A 19,341-nucleotide genomic window follows, 5' to 3' on the forward strand; every position below is an offset into this window, starting at 1 on the left:
ATAGTAAACCTGAGAAGACCCAGGGACTTACCTGACCCAGGGACTTACCTGATCTCACTTCACGAAACTGCCTACAGGATAGATCAGCTCCTGATCCCTCTTTGGAGCCAGAGCATCCACAGGGACCACAGCCTCTGGGATCGCCCCTGGCCAGCAGTGCCAGCTCCAGGCATGGGGCCAGGCAGGCAGCCAAGTCCATCCCTATGAACAGCAGCCAGGGCTGGTACTGTGGAGGGGGGAGGGGAGACTAGGGCTGATGTGCAGAGAGGGAGGGTGACAGAATCATTTGGAGCCGAGATTGAAGGAGAAAAGCTGGAGGCTGATTGTGGTCCAGCATAAACTGAGCTGAGAGATAACTGGCATCAATCTTTCAGGTAAACCCCCAAATTATAATTGTGCTAGAAGTAGGTTTCGGGTGTGCGTGTATGTGTGTTTGTTTTTTCTTCATTTTTCTTCCTGCCTTTGCTTTCTCCGTGCCCCTCCTCGTCCCTGGCTCTGTTCAACTCATTAATGCCTCTTAGCTAAAGCAGGAGAGCAGAATCCCTGCAAGAACAGGTAGCTGCTGTGGGTACCTGGGGAGTCCTGCTTACCTGAGCTGCCCCCACCCCCATAAGAGCTGCACTGGCCACTGAAAGGAGCACTGTTCTAGGAGCAGGGAGGCTTGATTCTGTCACTGTCTTTGCAATAACAGCAGCAGTTACGATAAAGGTTAACATGTACTGAATACTTTGTGTGGGCAGAACATCTATGGATTATCTCATTTACTCTAACTTGGGGTACAGCTGCCCCATTTCAAAGTTAATGCTGACAGTCACAGTTGGTGCCATCACTGTAATTCACATCCAGGTTTGTCTGCTCCAAGAGCTCATCCTCTTCGTTACTCTGCTCCTGTTTTTCCCTTCCTGGAATAGCTCCTTGACCTTGGTATGCCTTCATTTCTTTTCCTATGAAATGGGGATAATCATTTCACAGAGCTACATTTATAGCTATTGTAATATCCTACTAAATACACAGTGGTGCTTTGTTGCTGATCAAATTTGCCTCTGAGGGTGCCCAGATTGTGCTGAGGCTGCCTACTTCAGAGGTGGCTGGGATGACCAGCTGGAAAGGCAGTTCCATTAAATTAGTATAAATAGTAAGCCAGAAATCCTGTCTTTTTTAAACCTACAGATCTGGGACTAAGTAGAAAGGGGAAGAAATCTGGAACTGGCTGGAAGCTTGCCCCACGTTAGGGTCGGGGGTAACCATTGGATTCGTGGTGTCCGTAGAGCACAGCAGATACCTAGCTTGATTTTATTCAGCGTCAATCACAAGGCAGTCTTATCCTGTGGAGAACTCAACCCTCCAGGTGTTTCTGGGCAGTGGTACATTTGAGCAGGGTCAGTGCTGTGGTTTAAGAGAATTTTTTTTTTAAGTTTATTTATTTATTTTGAGAGAGCAAGAGAACACGAGCGGGAGAGGGCCAGAGAAGGGAGAGAGAGAATCCCAAGCAGGCTCGTCACTGTCAGCACAGAGCCCACTGCAGGTCTCATACTCCTGAACTGTGAGATCATGACCTGAGTCGAAATCAAGAGTTGCTGTTTAACCTGACCGACTGAGCCACACATGTGCCTCTCAAGAGACTATTCTTGAGCAAGACCCAAACATGTGACTCAAGGCAGGGGTAGGCATCCTGGCTGGATCTGGAAAAGCTGAAGCCTGGCACCCATTGTTCTGATGGGACAAGCTGCGGTTTTCGTCAGGTAACCAGATATTACTTTGCTGTTAATAATAATGACTGATAGCTGTCCTATCATTTCTTTCTGGGGAGTGGGGCACTGTGTGGCAGGTACTCTTTATCTGTATTACCTGACTGAATCCTTAACAACAGCTCTGTGAGGCAGATACTATTCTGCCGGTTGAGGAAATAAAGGTTTCAATCAGGATCAGCAATAATAACTGGCAGAGTTGGCCTTTGATTTCAAACCTGGAGCTTTGAACCATGTCGATGGACTGAAACATCACTGCTTTAGGGCATCTCTGGTGAGGCTGAGCCCAAGGAATCTTGACTGCCTGGATCACAGTGGCAGGGCTCACTGGGAGAGGGCAGTGGGTAGGACACCCTTCTTGAGCACTGGGCAGGGACAGTTTGTCATTCTCTTTCCAGTGGCTGATGGTAGAACTTACTCTTCTGAGATCAGTGTGGTGACTTCAGAGCTCAGGACCCATCCATTGGTGGGCTTTCCCGGGTGCTCTCATGTAGGTGGACTCAGCCGCCCAGCCTAGTGGTAAAGGCTATGTTTCTCGAGCCAGACATACTAGGTCCTCTTTATGTGATGTTGAATGATTTACCTTGTGCCTCAGTGTCCCCATCTTTCAGTGGGGTTGTGGTGAGCATATACGAGTTTTAATGTCCATAAAGTGCTTAGTGTAGTGCCAGGCATGCTATCAAGTGTTCAATAATTGACAGCTGCTATTATTAGCTATTAGCCAACAGCTAGCAAGTCCAGGGAGACTTATGACTTTAAAACATCTGAAGTGCTGCCAGCCTGGGACATAGGGCTTGTGAGACTCAGCCTCGAGAAAGCTCTGAGAGCATAAGTGTTTTCCCAAGGAAAGAGGTAGATGCAAAAGAAGGGGGACCATTGAATAATCGGGGCTGGACTCCCCATCAGATCTGAAAACATTGTGCTCTTGCTTGAGGTCATCAGTTGCCTCTACACTCCTGTGGAATGGGGGCATCTCACAGAAGGGGACCAGAATGGAAGAAAGAGATCTGACCTTCTGGCACTTGCTGATGGATCATCTGTTTACATTGATTTTCCCCTCCTTATCTGCTGGGCATGTTAAAAGCCTTCAGGTTCTGCTGTGTCAGGTCATCAAAGATGCTCTTATGTGGAGGGCCGTTTGGGTAAATGGGATTAGGGCCTCTTTGGGAGGCCCATCTGTTCTGTCCTTACCTGAAGGCCTAGGCGCCAGGATTTGGAGGAAGCTGGTACAAGGAAGCATCTGTCCCGTGGGGGTGGGGATGAGGGTGAGTGGCCTGGGGTAGGTGGGTCAGACAGAGGCCAGGAAATCCTCTTACTCTGCCAGGTACCCGGGCCTCCCTCTGCAGCAGGAGCTGAGCAGCAAACCCTGGTGAGTCAGCATGCCTGGGAATTAGAGCTGCCAGTCTGTGAGCATGTGGGGTTTGTATGAGTTTGGGCCTTTTGTTTCTTTTAGCACTGTAGTCTTTAGAAACACCAATCTGGAAACCAGACCCTCCACATGGTATAGTCCTGCTTGTTTTGAGATAATTCGGCTCCAACAGTTGCTTTCCTTGCATGCTGGTCTTCCAAGAATTAACCCCTTGCCTTTTAAAATTTTAAATAGCTTGTTCTTATGGCTTATTTGCTGTACTATTAAGGCACAGAAAGACTTAAGGAAACTTAATTGGATCTTTCCCCACACCAAAACCCTTCAGCCTTTCAGTGTTTTTTTTGAAGCCTAAGTGGAACTGCAAGTCTTTTGAGGGCACGTATGGGCACGTCTTTCTGTCAATTTATTCTCTTTGAGGGTGGAGAATAGGACACACCCTGATACAGTTGAGTCTCCGATAACTATAAGAGTGATCCTGGTGGTCATTTTAAACTTGTACATCCAGAATTTACCTGTAGAATTCCTTATGAAGATAGCCCCAAATGTATCTAGGCACTATTTGGAGGAGAGGAAAGTTCTTTAGGTAAAGTTTAAGCTCCAACCTTCCATGAAAAGCACCCTTCTGCCCCACTGCCTGTCTCCTAAGAGCTTTGAATTTGGATCATAAAGGTCCATGAACGCTTCCTAGAGCGGAGCAGGCATGGGACTGACATGGATTTTGGTCCACTTTGCCTACTCTACTTCTGGCTCCTGGTCTGAAGTTCTGTTAACATTGTAACTTTGGTGGCCGCAATTACTATGGCAGGTGGTAGTATTTTACAGATACTAAGTTGTGGCTGGATCTTCTTGTGGACTAGTTAAGACACAGTTTGCAGAGAAATCACCTCACCCCTGGCCAGGAAATTTCTAACAATTTTTTAAAAACACACAAAACACACTTTTAAATAACGTAAGTAATAAACCACCATGAGGAGTTTGTATCAGCGCACACTCTTGTTTTTTAGCTAGCAATTACCCTACTATTTAGAGATTATATTGAGGTAAATCAGCATGTCTTTTAAGGTGGAGACCTCCTCTTGGAGGACTGAGCTTGCAGGTCTTCTAGGACCTTCCATTTTAGTGTGGACTTGGCTTGCACTCTACATACAGCCTTGAGGAGGACCTGAGTGGGGAGAGAGAGAAACTGAAAGACCAGGAACCTTGGCATGGAGTACAGGCTTGATGTTTGGCTCCTGTGGGTGGGCAGAGGAAGGGTGGAGAAAGGGCATTTCACTTACTGTGTGAGAGAGTCCCAGAGAGGAATTTGAAGAGATCAGAGACAGATTTTACTTAGCTATTTGGCTAGGACACTGTAGTCTTGACTCCACAAATCCTTTACCTCATCTTCAGGCCATTATGAAACTCTTAAATGTGGCTACCCTTTCTCCCTACTCATCCTACTTAAAAAGAAAATCTGAGGATTTTGACATTAGAAACTAGGAGATGAACTTTTTATTTGCACCTTCTGGCTTAATCCAGGACCAAACAACTTTCTTATGTGATGGCAAGTTGGCAAGACAGATTTCCTCTGGAATATTTCTGGCAAAACTGCAGTCTTCCCTGATGTGTTCTGCACATGAATCAACCTCTTTGTAACCTATGTTACCTTAAGAATTTTAGGAATTTTCCTTATTGATTCTCCATATGTGCCCAGCCCTGCATTTCCAGTGTGAAGGTACAGAGCTTATGGGGAGGTGGTGATGAACTCTGGGTCTCTCATGGTTGGCTCAGTGAAAGAGAGTGGGGCTCCGGGGCGCAGTCCCTGTACTCCTGTCTCCTTATCCAGTGGTAACTGTTCTCTGATTTTCTTCTAGGTTGGCTAGCTCCTCTGGCTGATGGCATGTTGAGGCACATGGGCCAGTGGCAGCGAGGGCATCTGATCCAGAGGGGGCCACTCTAGAGGCCAGGCCACCAGCACCATGGGCCAGTGCGTCACCAAGTGCAAGAATCCCTCATCAACCCTGGGCAGCAAGAATGGAGACCGTGACCCCAGCAGCAAGTCACACAGCAGGCGGAGTGCAGGCCACCGCGAGGAACAGCCACCAGCCTGTGGCAAGCCATGTGGGGATATCCTTGTCAATGGGACCAAGAAGGCAGAGGCTGTCACCGAACCCTGCCAGCTGCCAACGTCCTCTGGAGATGCTGGGAGGGAGCCCAAGTCCAATGCCGAGGAGTCTTCCCTGCAGAGGTTGGAAGAACTGTTCAGGCGTTATAAGGACGAGCGGGAGGATGCAATTTTGGAGGAAGGCATGGAGCGCTTTTGCAATGACTTATGTGTTGACCCCACGGAATTTCGAGTGCTGCTCTTGGCTTGGAAGTTCCAGGCTGCTACCATGTGCAAATTCACCAGGTTAGTCACAAATACTTAATGTCACCAGGTGAGCAGAGGAGGGAGAATGTACTACTGGGCAGTGGTGCCCAGCTGGGGTAGAACTGGGTTGGCTTCTTAGGGTTTTGGGTAAGCCTGTCTTTTTCTGACCAATTTCTCTAACGCAATTCAGTCTCTGAATAACCGGCACCGACCATCTTTGCCTAAAGTTAAGCGAGGAATAACCCACGTGGAGCTCTGCTGCCCAGCCCCACTGCTGCCCCAGACGTTTATCTCTTCTTTCACTCCTTCACTTGTTGTTTCCCTCACTTCCTCACTCACTCGATACTTACCATGCACCTCTCCTGTGCCAGGCGCTGTGAGTGCCAGTTTGGGGAGCACCTTTGGTGTCTGCCTCTGTCACTGCGTGAAGCCAGTTGCCCCTTCTAGCTTTGCATACATGTCCCTTAGCCAGCATGCGCACCAAAAAGGACAGCGGGCCCCTGTGACCAAGCAGTAGTTGTGCACATCTCCATGGTCATGCATCCCTGTAGAGGTTGTTTGTGGGGTCGGAGGGGCAGGGTCACCTCAAGGTGTGGTTTCCAGAGCACTGGGTTATAAATAAGAATTGACGTTGAGACCCCCCCCGCCCCCACCTCCACCTCCCAGTTTCTAGCCCCTGGGTAGATTACCCGACAGACTTTAGATGCCTTATATTTTTAGCTGATACAGCAATCTCTGAGAAGATGATTACTGAGAAACCTTGTTGGAACCTAAAAACCCTACATAGATATTAAAAATACATACTCAGTTTTCGTGGTTTTTTTTTTTTAATGTTTATTTTTGAGAGAGAGAGCGTGCATGAGCAGGGGAGGGGGGTGCGCGCGCGTGCGCGCGCGCACACACACACACACACACACACACACACACACACACAGAATCCAAAGCAGGCACTAGGCTCTGAGCTGTCAGCCCAGAGCCCGACATGGAACTCCAACCCATGAACCATGAGATCATGACCTGACATGATCAGGTCATTGGACACTTAACCGACTGAGCCACCCAGGCACCCCCACAGTTTTTTGTTTTTTTTGTTTTTTTTTTACATTTATTTTATTTTTGATAGAAAGAGACAGCACAAGTTGGGGAGGGGCAGAGATAGAAGGAGACACAGAATCCAAAGCAGGCTCCAGGCTCCGAGCTGCCAGAGCCCAACTTGGGGCTCGAACTCACAAACCACAAGATCATGACCTGAGCTGAAGTCGGACGCTTAACCAACTGAGCCACCCAGGCGCCCCAGTTTTCATTTTTTAATAACAGAACTTTGGCCTCTGGTGGCAGAGTTACCTAGGTTTATCCAGAATCTTTGACTCCAAAAATCTCCCTTGGCAGTCACCAAAAATATTCGGAAAACAAACAACCCATGGAGAATCAAAAGGAAAGCAGGAAGACTTCCCGTCTGGGAGGGGAGTCTGCAGCTTAATTACTACTGCCAAATGGGAAATAGGGCATTGAGCAGGAGCCTTGAGTTTCATCTTTGGAAAGATGAGTAAGTGAATGAATGAGCCACTATTAGCTGTCTACCATGTGCTAGGCACTGTTAGATGCAGTTGACACGTATTAACTTGTTTAGTCCTTACCAAACCCCTAGAAGTTACGTGGTAATCTCACCATTTGACAGATGAAGAAATAGGACTAATTTAATTAGTGGAGGAGCTGGAATTCAAATCCAGGCCATCCAGACTCAAAGCCATGCTCTTAATTACTGTGCTATATTGCCTCTCAGCAGATGATAGTGTTTACAATTATTAATTGTGCCCCTTCCTTCCTGTTGCAGGAAGGAGTTTTTTGATGGCTGCAAAGCAATAAGTGCAGACAGCATTGATGGGATCTGTGCACGGTTCCCTAGCCTCTTAACAGAAGCCAAACAAGAGGATAAATTCAAGGATCTCTACCGGTTTACATTTCAGTTTGGCCTGGACTCTGAAGAAGGGCAGCGGTCACTGCATCGGGAAATAGCCATTGCCCTGTGGAAACTAGTCTTTACCCAGAACAATCCTCCAGTATTGGACCAATGGCTAAACTTCCTAACGGAGAACCCCTCGGGGATCAAGGGCATCTCCCGGGACACTTGGAACATGTTCCTTAACTTCACTCAGGTGATTGGCCCAGACCTCAGCAACTACAGTGAAGATGAGGCCTGGCCAAGTCTCTTCGATACCTTTGTGGAGTGGGAAATGGAGCGAAGGAAAAGAGAAGGGGAAGGGAGAGGTGCACTCAGCTCAGGGCCCGAGGGCTTGTGTCCCGAGGAGCAGACTTAGTGGCTCTATCCCAGGAGCAGCGGCAGCAGCCACAGCAAGGATCTGCCTGCTGCTCTGTAGCCAACTGAGGGATTGGACCTTTCTGGAAATTACTGAAGATCCAGATATTTTCTACTTTACACCTTTCTCTGCCTTGTATCTGAAAGGGCTCTAAAATGCTGTATCATGTTTTAGGCACTTTCTTCACTTTTTGGTTATTTTGGTTATTTCTTTTTTTGGGGGGGTTCCCCCAAAATATTTGAACCTGGCTACATGTTGTGTATCTTTTTTTTGAAGCCTTCAGATAGAATAAGCCTGCCATTTCTTGCACAAATTAGATTTTTTTTTTTTTTTTGTGGGGGAGGGTATAGAGCAGGGAGGGGGGAATGGGATGGTTAGGTTGAATTAACATTACAAGATGATACAGTGCCAGATCTCAGTTTTGCATATTCTGTTTTTCAGGGCAGGTCTGTACTGTGTGTAGTGCTGTTTACATGGTTGGATTTAGGTTATAATAATTATTTTAAAAGATTTACACAGAATTGAATAGCAGTGTTAACTGTTAACCATATTGCATTAATTCCCAGGCGATTTAAAGCTCTTGGAGAGCCAAGGCCAGCCAAGAGCATTTGTAGTCTGGTGACAACCCCCTTTTAAGCTATTTTATCCGAACCCCTTTTTTCCACTTCTTGCTCATTCCTTCTTTGACCTATTTCATTTCATGTTGCATTTATCCATCAACATGCTGCACCTGTCAGTCAAGTGAGCAGTTTTTTTATACCACATTGTACTGAGAACCACTTAAGCATTGAATGCAGAGAAAGCAGTGCTACCTCAGTTTTGCTGGAAGTAGACTTTGATAGTTTTCTTTTTTTTTTTTTTTTTGATGAATATTCTGTATTTTCATGTTGTAGGTGAAAATACTTTTTTTTTTTTTTTTTTTTTTTTTTTTCATTTGCCTTGGAGCCAAAGTTTCTGTTCCTGGTGGTCGGAAAACTGTGCCTGCCGGCCAACTGACTTGAAGGAAAACTGTGGTATGGAGCTCTGCTTGAATTTTTTTTTTATTTTTTTTATTTTTTTTAATTTTTTTTGATTATCATCAGCTTACTTGTCTGGCAAGTGCAGAAGCCTGGGACTGGCCTGAACTCTGCCAAACAAATATAGAAGTGTATTTAATAGTTAAACTTGTGCCCTTTCCCTTCTTGCTGCACCCATGTTGTCACTTAATCCCCAGGAGTTATTTATTACCTTCTTTGTTAATGTCAAGCTCATTTGGGGTAATGTGATAACTGTTTAGGTTTACATGACCCTCCTCTCTTTTTCCCTACCCCCAAATATGTATATATACATATATAAGATATGTATATATTTTACCTATATAAAATATATATATATACACATATATGTATCTATATTCCTTTATTTCTTTGCCTGCTAAAACTGGCCATAAAAGAGGGAGCTGCCTTCAATATATAAAGCATAAGAAGAGTGCCAGGGAATGTCATAAATGGAGGCTTTTGAATCTGAATTTGGACCATTTTCACTAAAGAGAAGATGAATTTTCTCAGCCCTTTCCTCATACGAGGGTGGGCCAGTTCCCCAGACTCCTCCACGTGCTTGCTCCATAAGGTCTGCTTTGGCCATACTGCCACACGGGAGCTGACTCTGGTCCTACCCAGTTTCAGTAGAGGGTCCTCTTGTTATTTTTCCTTTTAAAAAAACAGCCTCAAAAAACTGTACTGGAAGGGTGGGTGGCAGGAACTTGTATAGTTCAGCTTCCAACACTTTGGAATAGATTGAAAAGGGAATCTTTTGAATAAAAACTTTTAAAATATTTATACTCTTGAGGTAATGAGAGTTTGTCTATTAAACATTTGGAGTTTTCTTCCCTAACTACTCCCATCTGCCTCCCAGGTATGTTTCTCAGCCTGGGCAGAATTTGCTTATTTTGAGTTCCTTTATTAGTAGCCTATGGCTCCAGGCTCCCATCTTTCCAAAGAGGATTATTTAAAGAGTTTCTGCGGTTGATGTTTTCTAAGATTGACAATGACCTAGGAAATGTACTTGGGGGGTTGATTTTTTTTTTTTTTTTTAAAGCCCCTAAACCTTACAGTTGCTTCTTCTAGAGGACTAGAAGGGAAACTTTCAAATCAGCCACAGCAAGTTAGCAGTACTGCTGGAAAGCTGAAGAGGGTCTCAGGCCAGATGTCTGGCTTTTGTTCTAGCCTAAGACACAAGTTCCTTGAATAAAGAGAGTTTCTAGGGGCCCATTGGGTTTTGTGGGCTCAACTGTAGTCAGGGTGCCCAGACTGAGGTCTTAAAGGGGGAAATGCCTTTTCATCCAGCCAGTCTGCGACCTCTAGTTTTTCCTGATTCTGGACTGGGTCAAGGTTGAAAAGGGAGAAAGGCAGGCTGCCTCTCCTAGTCCGGTAAGGCTCTCTTCTTAGATGACAAGGGTATATGGAGAGAAGTGCACAAAAGAGGGAGGCACTGAGGATCCTGAGGACTCTGGAGAAACTGGATTCCTTTCCCAGCCTACAAGGTAGCATTCCATGCATGAGGTGTACTAGACTGGGTGGATTTTGTAAATTAAGTATTCAGCCTCCCCACCCCCCAGAAAAGGGCCAGTAAAGAAATTATTTTTGGTTATATTTTTAATGATGTATTTGTTACAGAAATGCAAATGAGAAACCAGAAAAGGGAGCCGTTAGGGAAGGACTTAAAGGGTCCTTCCAGGTTTGACTTCATGATGCAAGGAATTCCAAGCTTCCACAGTAGCTCTGCGCCAATACTTGACTACAGGAAAAGCAGTTTTGCAGAGGGATTGAAGATGGGTGTGTATGTAGGATTTGTAGTCATTTCTGGGAAGTGAAAGGTCTCTGGTCCTTTTAACCTAGAAACAGGTTTTCTGTTTAATGGGTGAGCAGTAATTGGAAGAGGCCAAATGCGTGCCCCTCAGGTAAGCCAGTGCACTCTTCACTTTAACAATGTAACACCAGGGTGGTGTGAAGAGGGGCAGGATATGGATGCAATTTTGAAAATAGGCAAATATCTGAGGGTAACTACAATACATTGAATACGTATTGGGAAATTCTTGGTTTTCAGCAAATGGCTGAGTTTGTGGTTAGTGATTAGAAAGCTGTATGAGATGAAGTGTTGCTTCATTGAAATGCTCTTCCCCCATCCCTGCCATATTTGAATGTATCATTAACCCCACCTATTGTAATGACTTTGCTGTGCTTCAGCTGGTTGCCTCAACAGTGTTTCCTCATCTGTGCCAGATGTGCTCACATCTGTGAGATGTGAGAGAGGTCCCAGACACCATGTCTACCCTTCCAATAAGAAGTATTAGAGCTGGGTAAAGATCCCAATTTCAACCAAGCCCACAGGCCCAAAGAAATCCAACTGAAAACGTACAGGGCAGTGTTTTTGACATTAAAACTTTCCTAAGGAAGGCACAAACTAGCCTTCTTAGAAAGGAAGAAGGGATTAAGCCACAAAGTATTTAATCAGTCTTTGAAACAGTCTTGATTTCCCAGAGGCTGATGCCAAATTCAGCCCTCATTGCTGGAGCCTGTAGGATGTGGGACTCCATAGTTCGTGTGATGGCCTCAAATACTATACACTATGCCAAATTGCATTAAATAGTGGGAAATTACTGGGATAAGGACTTGGGTCTAAAAGTTGAAGAACCAAAATATCTGTATTTAAGACTTTGGTTTGCCACATTTAAAGTGAAGTCTTGAGTGTAGTGAAGCCCAGAAGTAGACCCAATTATGCAATTATAAGGGCTGGAGAGAAGATGCTGCTAGGTTTGTTTTGTTTTAGCTGCCTGCTTTCGCCTTTTTCTTGTGTCTCTAATGTTTGATTAGTGATGACTTGAACATCTTGGCAACTGACAAAGGTCTTCAGTGGTGGACTCTAGCAGTATCTTGTTTAGAAAGGACTATTAAAAGTTAGTATACAGTATGAGGAGACTCACTTGAGGACATTCACATTGATCCTCAACTTACTCCATAATCTGTTTTTTCAATCTTATAGGGTGGTTCCCACTCACCCCTTTCAGAATTTATTCCTATAAGCTGTAATTATAGCATATATCCAGTTTAATCTGGACTGGGGGCCGTGTTTTAGTGAGGATCTGCAGATGTTTTTTCTTACTGAAAGACAGACTTGAGCACTGGTTGCAGACGCCAAGATGATTTATATAGCTTTGAGTAACCGTCAGGTACTACGGCATCACATCCTCCCTATTCCTCTTGGAAACTAAGCCTGCTTTCATAGATACCTTTTTCCACCATGCACCTTCCCTTCTTTCAATATAATCTTGGATAATGCCAAAGGAAGCCATTCAACAGAAGCACACCTCCCCCCCACCCACCGCCCCTGCCATTTATTCTGGGGGAAGTATCTTCCCTCTGACTCTGGTCCCCAGCCCCGAAACTGTAATAAACTCCTCTTACCTGTTGCACTAATGAATAGAATTCTAGGTTTCAAAGGGGGAATTTGAAGCAATAGGCAAATGGGGCTTGGATGAATTGGTCCTACAGATACCCTGCCTTAACCCACTGAGGTGATGAGTCCACTACTCATGTGACCCTCCACCTTTGTGGATTCCTCTTGGTTTGTGACCAGTCTGTCTGTTTCTTGAGGTTGTACAAACTTGTTGACAAAGGTCAATACTTTTGTTTGTATTCTCTGCACTGTTGCACTCTCCAAATGGCCCCTTGAATATTTTTAACTTGTTACACACGTTTTGGTCTTTGTCTACATTTTTCTTTTGATGTTTTTGTTTTTTTATTTGAAAGGTTACCTGCTGTTGGATTTAATAAATTTGTTTACTTGACTGTTGACAATTGTGAGAGAGAAAAAAACAAAACAAAACAAAATCAGTGACTTAATTCTGGGGCAAGATTTATCCACCGGGAGCCTCTTCCAACGTGATATTGGATAGCAGTTTCTATGCTTTGGAAAATAATCCAGATGGTACAGGATCCTCAGACTTCAAACATGGATGTTGACTTCCCACTCACAAACTTAAAGGCCTTTGGGTCATAATACTTGTAGGCAAAAGGCAAATGAGTCCTCAGAGGGCCACTACTTAAATAGTCTTACCAGAACAACTGATTTGGATTCCTATGAGGAACAAAAAGTGAATGTGAGCACTGTGTTAATGGATGGCTCCTACATCAGGTTGGCAGTGATTAAGGCAAAGGAGACCAGCTGAAACTGTCAAGTGCCACTGCTGTGTGACCTTTGGCAAGTTAGTGAAATTCTGAGTTTCCTTATACTCATCTGTAAACTCAAGAGACTATTTCCATCAGAGTGTTAGGATTTAAAAGAGTCTTTATAAAAAGCACCTAAATCACGTAAGTTTAAGGTTTCCAAAAGGATGTCAGGTGAGTAATGGCAAGGAATCCAGAGAAGAGGAGATGGGGGGGGTTGGCATGATCACACATGACCTTTCACAAGTCACTACCCCTCCTGGGGGCTTAACGTCCCTCTGTGCCAAATTGGGGGGTGGGGGGGATGGGAGTGCTTAGACTAACATGATCCCTGATGGCTCTCTTTGGCTCGTACATCCTAGAAGTCTGATTATGGTAGACCAGTTATGACCCTTAGCTTCCTTTCATTGTATTTTCTGTCTTGTTATTGTTTGTATTCAGGAAAGCTATTGGCCAGCCATCTTACTCACTTCTTTGATGGAGGCCCTAATGACCTTCCTAAAGATTTCCAGCCTCATGTTGGTATCTCCTAAAAATAAGTAAGTACAGTGGTGGGACTAGATGTGCTTTTGTTTTTCCTTTCAGTTGGAAAGGATTTGGGAGTCATGGCTACATCCTCTAGCTAGGGACAGGGTTATAGGGTTCCTCAAAGAACTGGAATTTTTTTTCTTCTCTTACCCTTATTACCAAGGTTAGCATCAGATGGAGGCTGGAAGGAAACCTAGGGGAGGAGTGGTGACTTTTTTCCCCTCGCTTAAAGTGCATCTCCAAAACATGTACTTATTCCCCAATTGGCTCTTGGGGGCTTGTGTCTGCTGTGCTTTGGCCTTTCTGAGGTATTGAGCCCAGCCAGGGCCTTAACAAACAGAGGTCTGGAGAATTACACAGTGAAAGATACTGATTTGGGTGCTTATATAGAGCCTGGAGCTATTCAAAGTGTTGTTATGGTGCTATACAGCTGTATAGATAATATAGGGCTAAAATCCAATTTATTTTTTGATGAGGGGCAAGCAACTTCACACCAGAGATGAGCTTAACTCTGCATATAGAATGGACAGTTCGTAGCAAGAGAGATACAACAGAAGGTAGTGCTAAGGGTCCAGAGACATACAGAAGAATCACCCTAGCACTGGCCTCTTCTCTCTCTTCTCAAATCCAGTTGCCGAAAGCACATGGTTGGGTTGCCTCTAGAAGTCCTCTCTTAGCTCTGGGTTTTGATCTAGGCTCAAAAGGGTTATTAGTCTGCCTGGAAAGGAAAGGTAAGGGAGCCAGCCCAACTTCTCCCATTTCCTTTCCTTTGCTATGACTTCTCAGGAGGCCCTGTCTTTTGAAAGCCATAAGGCTCTTATCTGGGCTTTATATTCTTCCTATGTAATGTTCCAACCTTGATTCTCTTGCCTTAGGGGTGCTGAAAAAGTCCTAGTGAAATATGGCAGCAGTGCGGTCAACAACAAAGCATCTGACTGTAGTGTTGTATAATCCATGCTGATGGGGACTCTCCATGGCCCTGTGTTTATCTGGGGTGGTGCTGCTGAAATTGCTAGTATGTTAAAATATAGAGCTACAAAATGGTAAGGCACCTTTTGTAAGAAAAGACAGAAGAAAACAGTGACACAGGCTCTTGCATACATGGCCTTACATAGTAAAGGACACATCCTCCGTGATTGGGTAAGTAGAGATAGATAAATGGGTAAAAATATAAATATTTGGGGAAAAGTTGTCACATGCCAAAATAAATTACAGGAAGAATAAAAGTGTAAAAATTAAATTATTTAAAAATATATATATACACACACACTTGTCAGTGGCTATTAATCTCTGAATCAAGAAGACTTTCTAAATACAAGAGCAAATAGAACAAATCATAAAAGACTTCTAAAACTATCTTAAAAAAGTAGAAACATTTTTACAATAATAAACCAATGGGACACTGTACTTAATCTATAGGGAGACCTTAAAGAAAAACAACTGGCCAAAAAGCTTCTGAAAAAAATAGATGTGAATCTACAGGATATTCAAATAAATAGAAATTAAAGCTGTACTGAAAAGTTTTTTTTTTAATTTTTATTTTAACCTATCAAACTGGCAAGATTTGAAACAAATCCATGTTAGTAAACACAAGGTAAAAGCTTATATGGAATTTAAAAAAAAAAAAAAAAACCTTAAGTGTCCATACTCTTTAACCCAATAATTTCACTTCTAGGAATGTTTCCTCAAGAAATATTATCTGTCAAAGATGTTGTGCAAGGATATAATTGGTAGCATCAGTTGGGAACAACTTCAGTGTCAACAATAGGGGGCAGTTTTAGAAATTATGGCACATATCAACATGTTGGAATATTATGCAGCTGTTAAAATCTCTGCTTTTAAATAATGGAAAAAGTATGATAGACTAAAATAGGGGCATTTGTTGACTCTAAGTGGTAGGAACAGATGTGACTAACTTTTCTGGATTTTCCAAGTTGCCATTAATTGGTCCTCTTTATAATAGGGAAGAGGTTTTTTACAAAAAGGGGACAAAAGGAAATTGCACATGGCTAAGTGTCCTGAATAATTCTACTATGGGTGAGGAGGTTAGAAATTTGGGAGTAATATGTTCAAAGCCTAAACCAAGAGTTCTGTAAAAACTCTTGGGAGTTGCTTTTTTCCCCCACAAACGAGAAGCTGCTTCTCCAGCAGCTGCCTTGGCAGCTCTGCATTGGCTGCCTAGAAGGGTGTGGGAGGAAAAATGCACAAATGCACTTATGAATGGAATGTGTGTTTTGCAAGAGGCCAAGTTGGCAGCTTTGGCTTCCAAAAGGTGGGAGCATCAGCTGAAAGAACAGAGTGTGCAGACTTGAGGCCTCAGAGACCTTATGGTCTAGGCCCAACTCTGCCGAGTTCTGGAGTTGGGGGCCCACTGGGAAACCTCCCATCCAGGAGAAGGAAATGATCTTGGCTTTTCCTAGGAGCAAAGGCAGTGCTCTTGGCACATGGAGCCTAATCTGTTCTGTGATCCCACACTTGGAAAATGTTTCTCAGTAACATGTCATTTATTGAAGACTTAATGTGGGTTTTCCCTAATTTAATCCTCATAACAACCTTATTATGTTAGGTACTAATGTCCCCATTTAAAGGTGAGGTAACTGAGGCTCAGAGAGGGAAAGTCATATATAGCCCACTATTCTGTCATTTTCCACAAGCTGGATCTTTGAATTTTCACAATAATCCTTAAAAAGATATGGCCTCATTTTATAAGCTGTGGAACTCTACTCAGATGAGATTAAGTGGCTTGCCCAGAAGCAGAGGTCTGTCCATATCCAAAGGCAGACACTTAATTTGTCTCAGGACTGGAGTCTCAAAAAGTAAACAGCAGTTAAGCTCCTATAGCTTTGGAGCTCAGCTGGAGGTGGAGAAAGAATCCAGAAGCATTGTCAACTTCAAGATGGTCTCAGGGCCTCACAGTACACCTGGAGAGTTTTCCTCTTTACAAGGGAGCTTTAAGTGTTGTGTCTCCATCCTAAATCAAAGCTCTTAAGTTCTGGCTCCTGGTTCCCAACTTTTACAGAGGGCCAGCTCTTAACAGAAGTTAAAGGATTAAACACTGCCTTATATGCCCAACCTTGAGAGGTAATTTAAATATTGTTGTTGTAAAATATATGGTGATTTAAAACCAAACAGAAAAGCAATTGGTAAAACCTAATCTTCCAATCTCACTAGTAAGAGAAAAACACTGTTCACATTTGGCATACAGTCTTCCAGGTTTTGTTCCAAACTTAGGCATGTCTTGGTGTACCTTTTTCTACAAACTACACACACTATTCAGTAACCCTCTATATTTCCTACAACATATATTGGGAATACATAATCACATCTTCACAAAAATCCCATAAGGTAGGTATGTACCATTACTGTCCCAAACACAGAAATGTTATTCAAGTTCATACAATATGTAGGAAAGCTAGGATTCAGAGTCACTCTGTATCCAGAGGTCCACTTCCACTTAATAGCTACCAAGAATTCCACTGTGCTCACTCTGTGATATCTGCTCCGTAGGTGTTTATGTAAAACTATCCTATTATGATAGGATATTCCTACAGAAGTGGAATTGCTGGGTCCCCATCTATGAAACAATTTATAAGGGTTTTGGTGTGATACATACTGTATACTGGATTAGTTCATCTTTTCTAGAGGGCAGCTAAGTATCTCTGTTTTGGAGTTGTGTGTGCCTGTACCCATGTCCTTTCCAACACAGAATGTTAATATTTTAGGAGGTGATAAAAAAGAGCAGTAGCTTTTACTGAAATCGAAGCTTCCAGTTCTAAGGGGAAGATCTGGTGTGATGGGGCCACCTATTGGTGAAGGGTGACACTGCAGTCTCACTGAAGGGAAGGAAGCATTCCTAAAAATGGAATTGGAAGGGTGTTTCCAGTGTTGGTAAAAAGCTTAATTAGTCTTCCTCTCCTGTGTTGCGGGGGGAGGGTCTGCCAGATTTTCAGTTCAGTCTCTTTTCCCTTCAGTTTTTTAACAGCTGTCAATGAGAAAAGTGTGCCTTAGAGAAATTTGCTTCATAGATAGTATAACTTTGACAACCTGCATTAAGGGCTGAATTTTCTCCATACTGAAGTCCCTTTTCCTGGTTTCCTTACCTATATATTACCATTTAATAGGAGTGCTACCTACGATGAGCATGTACTACAATTTCCACTGACACAAAGTAAAGTACAAACTGGTTTCCTTCCCTCACCCCATCTTAAGATCAGGAATGCTTGAATTGTAGGCATTTATTGAAAATTTGTACATGCCATATAAACGTTAGGACTAAACTTCTTAGGTAGTACACCATTTCCACAAAAGCTTGTCTGCTGGACAGAGAGGCTGCAGCCTGACCACATTCTCTGCCACTGTCCACAAAGGATGATAAATGGCACATGGAAAATGATGGTCAGACTCACGAACATATTTTTGGGGTGGTGCTTTCCTCTTCATCTTTTATTCCCATCAGTCCTAGGCCAGAGAATGATCCATGAGTGCTGCAACAAATGAGTGAAGATAGGTTTATAATCCACAGGGTTGAAAAAATGGTTACAGACTCATAGGTAAGAGGTGGTAAGTTATTTTGGATATATGTATGGGGCAGAGGACAAGCAGGGAGACAGTTTATGGAAAGCTGCCTACTGAAAATGATTCAACAGAAAGAATACTGACCAGTCCCAGAGGCCTAGAATCAATTCAGCTCTGCCATTTAACAGATGTGAGGCACATCTCAACCAAAGGTGAATAACCTCAAACTGAGGCTATTGTCTTCAACTATAAAACCATTAAATACTTAAATTAGGATCTCACAATGCTTTTGTGAGGACTTTAGACAATGATTGATAAAATACATCATTTCCTCATATATCATACAGATCACTCACCATGTACCAAGCATTATTTTAAGCACTTTATACGCATTCTCATTTAATCCTCAAAAGAGCCGCTGTACCTAACGTAGGTACTGATGCAGGTACAATTGTTATGTCCACTTTTCAGAAAGAACCAGGCTCATAGACCTAAAACTCGCTCAACAAGTTGAGTGACAAAATAATGCATATTGTAAAACACTTGGTACAGTTTAGAATTTAGGAGTCAACATTTTAGTTCCCTGCCACCTTGTAGTGAATATTCAAAGAATTGGATTGGAGGGCTGAGGAGCTATCCAAGGCAAATCAGGTGGAAATGAGCAAAAACAAACACAGAATCTGTCACTACCTGATGTCTGAACTTAAGCTAACAAGCACTAGCCTTTTGGGCATGGAAGACTGGAGCTTTGAGTGCTGGAGAGTGGCTCTGGAGTCAGACCATCAGGGTTCAAGTCGTAAACTGTACTTATTAGCTAGTTGTGCGGCCTTCAGCAAATTGCTTAACCTGAACCATTTTCTCCACTTGTTAAATGAGCACTCAACAACCTCAACTGAAAACACATTTAGCACGGTGCTAAGCATTTAGCACAGTGTCTGACATTAAGGGTTTGATGAATTATGGCAAATATTGCAATATTTAAAATCTTCATTTTAGCATCTACTGGAAATACAAGGATTAAGAGTTGAGTCAGGCTCCATGCATGAGGAAGCCTATATTCTCTGCTACTCCTTCTTCCTGTGCTTATTTAACCCTTTCCCAGGGCATTGGGATCATGGAGACAGTTGCCAAAACAAGGCCCAGAGAACTTAGTCACACAGCAAGCTTATAGTTTAAGGAAATGCATGCTCAACATGGCTATAGAAATCAAGATGTAACTTTAAATTTTTTTTTTTTTATTTTAGTTAGGCTCCACGTGTGGGGGTTGAACTCCTGATCCTAGATCAAGAGTCACATGCTGTACGGAATG

At 43.4% G+C, this 19,341-nt stretch overlaps 2 protein-coding genes across 18 annotated transcripts in view; one reads left to right on the top strand and one right to left on the bottom strand.

The window, feature by feature from the left end:
• The window catches only part of DCUN1D3 (defective in cullin neddylation 1 domain containing 3), a 34,470-nt gene extending 26,434 nt beyond the window's left edge, over positions 1-8,036 (top strand). For 13 of the 14 annotated variants that reach the window (XM_042971722.1, XM_015538364.2, XM_042971723.1 and 10 more), the window contains 2 exons: positions 4,971-5,506; positions 7,302-8,036. In XM_042971722.1, coding sequence (XP_042827656.1) covers positions 5,076-5,506; positions 7,302-7,785 — 915 coding nt within the window. In that variant the 5' untranslated portion in view covers positions 4,971-5,075 and the 3' untranslated portion in view covers positions 7,786-8,036. Of the gene's footprint in view, positions 1-3,072; positions 3,118-4,970; positions 5,507-7,301 lie in introns of all 14 variants that reach the window. The other variant, XM_042971720.1, reaches the window with a different exon arrangement.
• Positions 8,037-17,737: 9,701 nt separating this feature from the next.
• The window catches only part of REXO5 (RNA exonuclease 5), a 43,912-nt gene continuing 42,308 nt past the window's right edge, over positions 17,738-19,341 (bottom strand). For all 4 annotated transcript variants that reach the window (XM_042971711.1, XM_042971713.1, XM_015538373.2 and 1 more), the window contains one exon: positions 17,738-18,001. In XM_042971711.1, coding sequence (XP_042827645.1) covers positions 17,920-18,001 — 82 coding nt within the window. In that variant the 3' untranslated portion in view covers positions 17,738-17,919. The remainder of the gene's footprint in view (positions 18,002-19,341) is intronic.

Source organism: Panthera tigris, chromosome E3, assembly GCF_018350195.1.
Source record: "Panthera tigris isolate Pti1 chromosome E3, P.tigris_Pti1_mat1.1, whole genome shotgun sequence".
NCBI classification, from domain to species: domain Eukaryota; kingdom Metazoa; phylum Chordata; class Mammalia; order Carnivora; family Felidae; genus Panthera; species Panthera tigris.